The sequence below is a fragment of the Aspergillus aculeatinus genome (genome assembly GCF_003184765.1).
Source record: "Aspergillus aculeatinus CBS 121060 unplaced genomic scaffold BO66scaffold_1, whole genome shotgun sequence".
Lineage (NCBI taxonomy): Eukaryota > Fungi > Ascomycota > Eurotiomycetes > Eurotiales > Aspergillaceae > Aspergillus > Aspergillus aculeatinus.
The window spans coordinates 966356-976351 of NW_020291470.1; the positions used below are offsets into that span (position 1 = coordinate 966356).

The window sequence follows — 9996 nt, forward strand, 5'->3', positions numbered from 1 at the left end:
AATCTCTCATCTATACTATTGAGTCGCATCCCCCAAAGCCGGCACCTTGGCCACCTCCTCCAACAACCACCTCAGCCCCTTCATCCCCCGTTCGGCATGCACCCTTGGCACCGAGGCGTCCTTCTCACTCAACGAGTGATTAAACACCTCCAACGAGACGGGGCCCTCATACCCCGTCTCCAACACAGCAGCAGCCACCACTTCCACCGGCAAATACGCACCCCTCTCCTTCTCCCCAGGAAACAAACGATACCCCCTGGACCAAGGCAAAAGCCTGGGCGTATCACCCTGCACATCCCAGCCCCGGACCTCCTCCAGCCCCACCCTCACCGCATCGCCCACCTGAAAGAAGAAGATCTTCTCCGCAGGCACACTCCTCACCAAACTCCGCATCGACTCCCTCAACCCCCGCCTCGCCACCTCCAAGTCCCCATGCACCCTCCCCGACCCATCAGCAGCATACGGATCCGCCCACTCCACCGCCAGAACATTAAACGCGTCCACGACCAACCCCACATTGTCCCGGTCCGCCGCCTGCACCGCCTCCCACGAACTAGCCCAGGTATTCCTCCGCGCCCAGCTGAGCCCCTCGTACCCGATCCGGAGCATCGGCCCGCCGTCGGCCTCCGCGTACGCGCGCGCCATATCGCCCAGCTCGGCGAGGTCCGTCGCCACGACCTCCAAATCGGCGGTGACCCCCTCGTCGGTGCGGATGTTGGCGCACAGGAACACGAGATCCGTGCCGAAGGCCCGCATGAAGGGGAACCGGGCGGCGACGGAGTCCAGGGCGGCGCGCCGCGCGGTGGGGTCCACGATCCCCTCGATCTCGCGGCAGGGCTGCGTGCAGGCGATCTTGAGGGAGAGGGAGGCGGCGAGCGAGCCGAGCTGCGCCGCGATGCGGAGGGTTTCCGGGGTGGATGTCCAGGGGGTCCGCGGTGGGGGGAGGGCCCGCGAGTGGTGCGCGCTCAGGTAGCGCGCCCAGTCGTCGTCGAACAGGTCGATGTGGGTGTATCCTGCTGCGGCGGCGGCGTGGAGGCGCGCTTCGAGGGGGTGGTGGGCTGCGCTGCCGAGGCTGAGGGTGGCGATGCCCAGTGGGTTGGGGGGGGTGGGCCTGGACTTGGTCATGGTTGTGTTGTTTGTGTGGAAGAGGTCGTGGGCGTGGTTGAGGGGGAGGCGGTGATTGAGGGGATTTCTATATGAAAGGTCCCGGGAGAACGGTTTCCCGGGGTTCAGGGCGGGTGAATGGTTTGGGTAATGTGAGTCAATTGTAGCTTTTGGTTGGGATGAGGTGTTCGTTTTGATATGGTGTCTTTAGTGAAGGTTGGTTTCTGACTGCACCTGCAGTGCCGAGGTTGTGACGTAGGACCGGCGAGCGAGCCAATAAAATCGGGTCTTTGGAGGGGTCTCCGCTCCCGGTCATTTGTTTTGGCTCCGGTCCGGCCAATTTGTGGTGCACATCACCCCAAGACATCAACACAACACAGCCCTTGACGGGGCTGTGATCCTCATAGCTTCAGGACTAATTTATTGGCTTTGGTGTATAGGGAAGGGCTCAGTGCTTCATGCAAACTACAGGTGGAATATAGAGGAAATGAGGTAGGAATGGAGTATGGCTGTCAGGGCCTCTAATGTTAGTGCATCTTGCGCCAGAGACACCACTTCTCAGATAAATCTTAGCAAGAGGCTCATCTTCTTCCTTCAGACAACAGTCTTGTCGGTATTATCTTCTCCAGAACCAAAGGATCAGCCACATCTTCTTCGGGCTTGGCAGGTCGGCCTGCTGCACATCCGGAACCCTCGGTTTGAAGCTGCACGGCCACGTCAGGCTGCATACGGACGGAACATCCCGACAGGCCCACCGAGAAGAAAGAGTGAAATCCCGGCGGAGGCTACTGCAACTTCAAACGACCATCACCTACTATACCAGAGCATCTCCGACATCAGAATTCTGTTGGGAGTTGATGTGATGCGATCCAGCAATGCTCCGGCAGGTCACCTGATACGCAAGCCCTATACGCAACAACCTCATTCTGCCGGTATGCCCAGATGTCTGCAATCGCCTCGGTCTCGCTCAAACTCCGACCCCCCTCAAGACCCTTGCCTGATCGACATTGATCGACACTACCCCTCCCGCTAGCAACAGAGTCCGCATGTACTCCTTGATTCTGCTCGTCGTACGATGGTTTCCTCCTGTCTTAGGCTAATCGGCTAAATCACTCCAGCGTGCTTAAATACTTTGCAGTCATGTTCATCTCCCTTTCTACGCAAGAAATAGTGCGTCCAGCAACATGTACTTCCTCCTCACACTCCTCGTGGTCGGGCACTGCCTGGCCGACTACTTCCACCCCAACTCCACCGGCCTGCGCCTGCAACACGGCTTCGAGACCCTCCTCATCCAGCCCTACGGCTACGATGGCTTCCGCGTGCGCGCCTGGCCGTTCCGCCCCCCTACCGGCCAGGAGATCAGCTTCATCTACGACCCACCACTGGAGGGCTTCGAGAACGGCACCGCCCACGGCATGAGCTACGACCAGACCTCCACCGGCGAAACGCCCCTCACCCTCCGCAACGGCAACCTCCTCCTCCGCACGACGGGCTGGGGCGGCAACGAGGGGGGCTACCGGCTGTCTTTCTCGCGTCTCAACGCCGACGGCAGCGAAACGCTTCTCACCAACGAATACGCTCCCCTCAAGTCCCTCAACCCCCGGAGCTACACGTGGCCCGGCCCGGGGGCCGAGTTCCGCGCGGAATTCAGCTTCAGCGCCACGCCAGACGAGCAGATCTACGGCACGGGCACGCAGCAAGACCACCGCATCAACAAGAAGGGCTCGGTCATCGACCTGGTCAACTTCAACACCTACATCCCCACCCCGGTGTTCATGAGCAACAAGGGCTACGCGTTCGTGTGGAACACGCCCGCCGAGGGCCGGATGGAGCTCGGGGCGCTGCGCACCAAATTCGTCGCCGAGTCGACCACCCTCGTCGACTACGTGATCGTCGCTGCGGACGACGACTCTGCCAACAACAACAACAGCAACAGCACCGTGTCCAAATACGACACCCTCCAGCGCCGCCTCTCCGCGCTGACCGGCCGGGCCCCGACCCCGCCCGCCTTCAGCCTGGGATACATCCAGTCGAAGCTGCGCTACGAGAACCAGAGCGAGGTCGAGCAGCTGGCGCGCCGCTTCGCGGCGCACGACATCCCCGTCTCGCTGATCGTGATCGACTACCAGTCGTGGGCGCACCAGGGCGACTGGGCGCTGGACCCGCGGCTGTGGCCGAACGTCAGCCAGATGGCTGCCGTCGTCCGCAACGCCACCGGCGCCGAGCTGATGGCCAGCCTGTGGCCCAGCGTGGCGGACAACTCGGTTAACTACGCCACGCTGCAAGCCCAGGGGTTCCTGTCGGCGACGCGCTCCGGGCCCGGCACGACCGACAGCTGGAACGGCAGCTACATCCGCAACTACGACGCGACGAACCCGCTGGCGCGCCACTTTCTGTGGTCCACCCTGCACCGCAACTACTACACGCAGGGGATCCAGAACTTCTGGATCGACCAAGCCGACGGCGGCGCCCTCGGCGAAGCCTACGAGAACAACGGCCAAAGCACGTACATCCAGTCGATCCCCTACGCGCTGCCCGACGTCCTGTACGCCGCGGGCACCCAGCGCGGCGTGGGGAAGCTGTACCCGTGGGCCCACCAGCAGGCCATCGACGAGGGCTACCGCAACGTGACCGCCACCGCGCCGGGCGACCCCTGCCCGCACATCTCCCTCAGCCGCAGCGGGTACATCGGCTCGCAGCGCTTCTGCAGCATCATCTGGTCCGGCGACACCACCTCCGTCTGGGACACGCTCGCCGCGCAGATCGCGTCGGGCCTGTCGGCCGCCGCCACCGGCTGGGGCTGGTGGACCGTCGACGCCGGCGGGTTCCAGGCCGACCCGATCGTCGCCTGGAGCGGGGACATCGATACCCCCGAGTTCCGCGAGCTGTACGTGCGCTGGTTCGCGTGGGCGACCTTCCTGCCGTTCATGCGCACGCATGGCAGTCGCGCGTGCAGTGTGCAGAGTGCGTATACCTGCGCGAACGAGCCGTGGTCGTATGGCGAGGAGAATACCCCGATCATCACGGGGTATATCCGCTTGCGGTATCAGTTGGCGCGCTATTTGACGAATGTGTTTGAGCGATTTAGTACCGAGGGGAGGAGCATTATGCGGCCCTTGTATATGGATTTTGAGCACACGGATAGGAACGTGAGTGGGCTGGTGGCGGCCAATACGAATTTCACGACCCAGTCGTATATGTTCGGGCCGCGGTTGTTGGTGAGTCCGGTGACCAGGCCGAATGTCTCGGAGTGGGAGGTCTATTTGCCTCGTACGGGGGAGAGGGGGAAGTGGACGTATTGGTGGTCGAATGAGACGTTTGCGGGGGGGGAGGTGGTTACTGTTCAGGCGCCGCGGGAGCATATCCCCTTGTTCTTCTGGGGGAGCAGGGAGGAGATTCTGAGTGGGGAGGTTTTTTAAGGGCTCGGATGGTAGAGGGGGTGGAAATGCTTTGGAGGTGGCCTGGTTCCAATGTTTGAAGCATGTGCTTCGATCTAGTATAGAGGTGCCATGGACATACAATTTCAGAAGAACGTGCCTTGAATTCATTCCGCTGCAGACCCATCAAGGACTAACGTCACCTACTTGAGAGATGATTCAATATCGTGCCCGATTACTTTGTGCTATATCAATTCGAGCGTAATGACCACTGCCTTCTGCGTAGAGAGGTCTGAAAAGCTAGTCGGACTATGAAGTTGGCGCTGCCGTTCCGGATTTATATACGTTCAATGCCCATGTGGGTAGGGTACGTGCAGTTTCAAGTCATGGGGACATGGCCACAAATGATACACCTAACTCAGGACGTTAAAATAGTCTCCCACTATCTTGACAAGGTTCATTACATTTCAACCATCTCCGGGGTGGGTGCTGTGGCTACGAAGGTTCATCTCATTCATCTCAGCCAAAATTCCTAACACAGCCCTGTGCTGGTCCCTCGAGTAATAGACATCCGAGATCAGATCGTGGTTCTATAGATAGATTGTCTCAGACACCCCGCTACAGTTGGAAGACTGGCAACTACGGCATGACTTTCTGTGGGCCCCAATTGCATTGATGTTATGTTCTGTAGGGCCGTCCGGCCTGCTGCCTCAGGCCACTATCCACGATGAAACAGAATGTTTCTTCCATTCTGCTTGGCAGCATGAGCAACCAGCATGGGCCATGCAGGCAGTGGATTCATGTGAGCTTGGCTTAGGGCCCTCATGGATACGCTACCATAAACTAAAAATATACAGTGCCAATCGAGTTGCATCTCGGTGATGCCAATGTTCCAGCCTTGACCCACTAGCCCCAACAGAGCAGGAATTACGAAATACGACTGAGGATCGATCAACAGCTTCAATTTCGACACCACATCCTCTGCTGGCCTCGGTACAAAAGGTCTGTAGGACCGTCTGCTTTCGTCGCTGATGTCCAACCTCAATTTTATCATCCCACATCACCACTACTCCATCCATCATCATGCAAGGCTGGACGGCGTACGCATATGATCCCTCCATGGGAGGGGCGGTAATCATGGTCCTGCTGTTCCTGATAGCCACGTTGATCTTCATCTACCAGCTCATCCGCACCCGGGCCTGGTTGACGCTTGCCGCCTTGATCGGGGCACTCTGTAAGTTGCAGCTGCCACGATGACCGATCGGACGCTGATGATTCTTCTCCTTCTATAGTCGAAGTCGTCGGATACTGCGGTCGCGCCATGTCCGCCCATCAGTCCCCGGACTGGACCCTCGGTCCCTACATCATCCAGAGCACACTGCTGCTGGTCGCCCCGGCCCTTTTTGCTGCTACCATCTACATGATCCTGGGTCGCATTATCCTCCTGGTCCGCGGCGAGCACCACTCCATCATCCGCCTGAAGTTCCTGACCAAGATCTTCGTGGTGGGCGACATTCTCTCTTTCCTGATGCAAGCCTCAGGTAGGAGCTCTCTGCCCGTACAACCCTTCATATTGCCCTAACGATCAACAGGCGCCGGCCTGATGGTCAAGGCCGCCTCCGCGACGGACCACACGGGCGAGAACGTGATCATCGGGGGCCTCGTCGTGCAGATCCTCTTCTTCTGCTTCTTCATCACGGTGGCGGTCATCTTCCAGCGGCGCATCTACCGCCACCCCACGGTGCGGTCGGAGTCGCCGCAGATCCCGTGGCGCAAGCACTTCTTCTCGCTGTACGCGATGAGCTTCCTGATCCTGATCCGGTCGATCGTGCGGTTCATCGAGTACATCCAGGGCCAGCAGGGGTACGTGATCACGCACGAGGCGTTTATCTACGTCTTCGACGCGGTGCCGATGTTTCTGGTGCTGTGTATTCTCATTGTGGTCCACCCGAGTGAGATTAATGGACTGCTGGGCAAGTCGCGGGTGGCGGCGGTGGGGAATGGGTTGCGATTCAAGGATGTGACGCCGGCTCTGTGATTTTTTTTGGGGTCTGAGGGAGTTGACTAGACTACAGACAGCACTGTTACAGATTCCATACAATTTCAAATTGTTTCCACCGAACAAGAACCCGAACAGGCAATGAATACGCATCCGAGATGGAGGGAAGGGGGGGGGTGGGGCAGGCCTAAGCTTCAAGTGGGTATGAGTACGGATACGAAGTGGAGCCCTACTTTCTTTCTCCCTTTCTTTTCTTGCTTTTTTCCTGTAACTTACCATCTTCGACGGATTTATCTAGTATCACTACTAGGTACAGTCCATAAGTCATGTACCGGATACTCCAATCACCGTGAAGGCCTTCAAGACAAGACACACCTCGGCTCGATCCTCCCACTTCGCCCCCACGACTCTACTTTATCTCTGCTTCTGTTTCTGCTTCTGCTTCTACTTCTACTTCTACTTCTACTTCTACTTCTACTTCTCCCAAATCTCCCAAATGTAAACCCCTCCGTATCCTCAGGACATCCGTCCGACCATGTCTATCCTCACCATCCTATGCCTCGCGCTTGTGCTCTCAGCCAGCTACACCCTCGCCCGAATCTACACCACCTACCGCCCCCTCCGCGACAGCCCACTACCAGTCCTCATCGTCGCGACCTCCCTCCCCCACCCACTTCGGGGTTTACTGAGCCTCATCGACCACAACTCCCGCCTCGCCCTCTTCTTCCAACGCGACCGCTTCAGCCACCACTCCTGGAACTTCCGCGACAAATTCGCCCTGCACGCGCGCTACGGCCGGTCCTTCTTCCTGGTGACACCCGGAGGCCGGGAGTTCATCACCGCGGACCGCCCCGTCGCAGACCAGATCCTCGTGCGGCGGAGGGCGTTCCCCAAACCGTTAGGGCTGCTTGGTACTGCCCTTCCTCCCCTACCCACATGAACACGAAATGGCTGACAAGGAGAATGTAGACCAGTTAGAGCTGTTCGGACCGCATCTCGCTTCGGTACGCCCCCTGCTCCGCTCACATCACTCTATCCCGTGCGGTGGTTCCGATTGCTAATCAAGACGGGTGTGGGTGCAGGTCGAAGACACCACCTGGCAGCGCCACCGCCGCATCACCGCCAGCGCCTTCACCGCGTCCACCGACCAGGCCGTCTGGGCCGTCTCCCTCGCCCGCGCGGCGCAGCTGGTCGCCACCACCACCACCAACACCACCACCACCACCAGCACAAGCACATTCCCCGACCTCGCCGACGCCAGCCTCGACGTGCTGCTACACGTCTGCCTCCCCACTACCACCCCCTCGGACCCGACCTTCAGCCCGCAGGAGTGCAAACCCGCCCTCCTCCGCTTCCTGGGCATCCTCACCGCCCCGACGGGGTGGAGCCTCCTCCCCTGGCGCCGCAGTCAGGGCTCGCCGGGTCTGTGGGCCGGGGCGCGCGAGCTCGGGGAGAGTATCGCGCAGCTGGTGGAGTACCGTCGCCACCGTCTGGATGGGACCCTGAAAAGGTGGCATGGGGATCTGCTCTCGACGTTGCTGCGGTGCGAGGGCCGGGCTGGCAGCGGCAACGGCAACGGTAGCAGGGATTATCTGTCCCCGGACGAGATCCGGGGCAATGTGTTTTTGTTTCTGTTTGCCGGGCACGAGACCACTGCTAATACGTTGCTGTATGCCGTGTATCTCTTGGCGATCTTTCCGGGGTGGCAGGAGTGGGTGGGGCAGGAGATGGATTTCTTGCTGAAGGGCGTGGGAGGGGAGGAGGAGCCCGGGTTTGAGGTGTTGGAGGGGCTGAGGAGGCTGAGGGCTGTTCTGGTGGGTTTCCCCTTTCTTTTGTCTGGTGGTGCTGATGGCTGATTGTGGTAGATGGAGACGCTGAGGCTATATGGCCCGGTTGTGAATGTGCTGCGCGAGACGCGCGAGCAGGACCAGATGGTTAAGGCGGAGACTCCGTTCGTCGTTCCGGAGGATACCTCCATCCGGGTCAATAGTGTGGCGCTGCATACGGATCCTGGGACTTGGGGATGTGATGCCGCGGAGTGGAGGCCGTCGCGGTGGGTGGCTGGGTCGTCAACCGGACAGCCCGGAGAGGATTTGTACGACGCGGAGATGGAGCAGAAGCTCATCGCTTGGTCCGAGGGGCCGCGAGTCTGTCCTGGCAAGCGGTTCTCCCAGATTGAGATCCTGGCGGTGCTGCTGCAGCTGTTCCGACGGCATAGAGTCGAGATTGTGCCTGAGCCCGGGGAGACAGTCGACGAGGCACGGCAGAGGGCTTATGCGCGGGTGCAGCAGAGCACAATGAGTTTGACGCTGCATATTCCCCAGCCGGAGAAGGTGTGTTTACGGTGGGAGCGGCGGAGAGATAGTAATCTTGCTTAATCTAGACTAAGTGAAACAGCGTGCTTGATTCATTGACCTGCATTACTCTCGGACTAAGCCTGCAAACTAGCGATGGGCTTGGTAGTCAATCGCGCCTCAAACGGGCATCTAAACGAGTACGAGACCCGAATACGACATCCCAGCCTCCAACGATACACTCTATATTCGAGCAGATACATCCACTATATAAGCATTCAAGCCTATCGCCAACATCCCCACAACGTGGTCCCAAGCATGCCGACCTACCTCCTCTACCAGTATGCCCCCTCTCTCCCCGCCGCCATTGCGGCGACGGTCTGCTTCGGCCTCCTCACCACCAGCCATGCCATCCACTACTGCGCCCAGCGCACCTGGTTCTTCACCCCGTTCATCATCGGGGGGATCTGTACGTAGCTGAGGCCCCCTCACTCACCCAATTTGTGACCCCACGGCTCAGCACACTGATCCCAACCCAGTCGAAACAACCGGCTACATCGGCCGCATCATCAACAGCACCCAAACCCCGAACTGGACCACCGCCCCGTATATCATGCAATCCCTGCTGCTGCTCGTCGCCCCCTCCCTCTTCGCCGCCTCCATCTACATGGTCCTGGCGCGCATCATCCGCCTCACCGACGGGGACACTCGCTCCGTCCTGCCGGCCCACTGGATCACCCGCGTGTTCGTCGTAGGCGATGTCCTTGCTTTCCTGGCGCAGGCGGGAGGTGGGTTCTTCTCTTTCCCCTTCCCCTCCCCCCTTTTCTGTCATGATCGCTCATAAACTCGTAGGCGGGGGCCTTCTGGCCAAGTCCAATTCACCAACCACCACCCGAACAGCCAACTGGATCGTCATCGCCGGCCTGGGCATCCAGGTCGTCTTCTTCGCGGCCTTCATCCTCGTCTCGGCGGTGTTCCATCGCCGCATGCAGAGCCACCCCACGCGACGCGCGCGGAGGACCCGGGTGCCGTGGAGTGGGTTTCTGTGGGTGCTGTACCTCGCCAACGGGCTGGTTCTGGGGAGGTCGGTGTTTCGCGTGGTCGAGTTCGCGATGGGCAGGGATGGGGTTCTTCAACGGCGCGAGGTGTGGTTGTATGTGTTTGATGGGGCGGTGATGGCGTTGGTGATGCTGGTTTTGTTGATGTGGCATCCGAGTCGGTT

At 59.7% G+C, this 9996-nt stretch overlaps 5 protein-coding genes across 5 annotated transcripts in view; 4 read left to right on the plus strand and 1 right to left on the minus strand.

The window, feature by feature from the left end:
• Positions 1-15: 15 nt before the first annotated feature.
• Positions 16-1420, minus strand: BO66DRAFT_467145 (sugar phosphate isomerase/epimerase family protein; the record flags this gene model as incomplete). Its single annotated transcript, XM_025652539.1, has 2 exons — positions 16-1271; positions 1339-1420. The coding sequence occupies 2 exons, from the start codon at positions 1418-1420 to the stop codon at positions 16-18; spliced, it is 1338 nt and encodes a 445-aa protein (XP_025509252.1).
• An 868-nt stretch (positions 1421-2288) lies between these two features.
• BO66DRAFT_467146 (alpha-xylosidase) lies at positions 2289-4523 on the plus strand (the record flags this gene model as incomplete). Its single annotated transcript, XM_025652540.1, has 1 exon — positions 2289-4523. One exon carries the CDS (start codon positions 2289-2291, stop codon positions 4521-4523), a length of 2235 nt encoding a protein of 744 aa, XP_025509253.1.
• A 1041-nt stretch (positions 4524-5564) lies between these two features.
• Positions 5565-6519, plus strand: BO66DRAFT_445186 (RTA1 domain-containing protein; the record flags this gene model as incomplete). Its single annotated transcript, XM_025651637.1, has 3 exons — positions 5565-5715; positions 5774-6022; positions 6074-6519. 3 exons carry the CDS (start codon positions 5565-5567, stop codon positions 6517-6519), a joined length of 846 nt encoding a protein of 281 aa, XP_025509254.1.
• A 405-nt stretch (positions 6520-6924) lies between these two features.
• BO66DRAFT_445189 (cytochrome P450) lies at positions 6925-8864 on the plus strand. The gene is made up of 4 exons (XM_025651638.1): positions 6925-7391; positions 7450-7484; positions 7563-8294; positions 8346-8864. The coding sequence occupies exons 1-4, from the start codon at positions 7016-7018 to the stop codon at positions 8856-8858; spliced, it is 1656 nt and encodes a 551-aa protein (XP_025509255.1). The 5' UTR covers positions 6925-7015; the 3' UTR covers positions 8859-8864.
• A 228-nt stretch (positions 8865-9092) lies between these two features.
• BO66DRAFT_407243 (RTA1 domain-containing protein) overlaps positions 9093-9996 on the plus strand; it is a gene marked incomplete at both ends in the record, with an annotated part of 2254 nt that continues 1350 nt past the window's right edge. The window contains 3 exons of the mRNA XM_025649050.1: positions 9093-9243; positions 9314-9562; positions 9627-9989. Of these exons, the coding sequence (XP_025509256.1) occupies positions 9093-9243; positions 9314-9562; positions 9627-9989 (763 nt within the window). The remainder of the gene's footprint in view (positions 9244-9313; positions 9563-9626; positions 9990-9996) is intronic.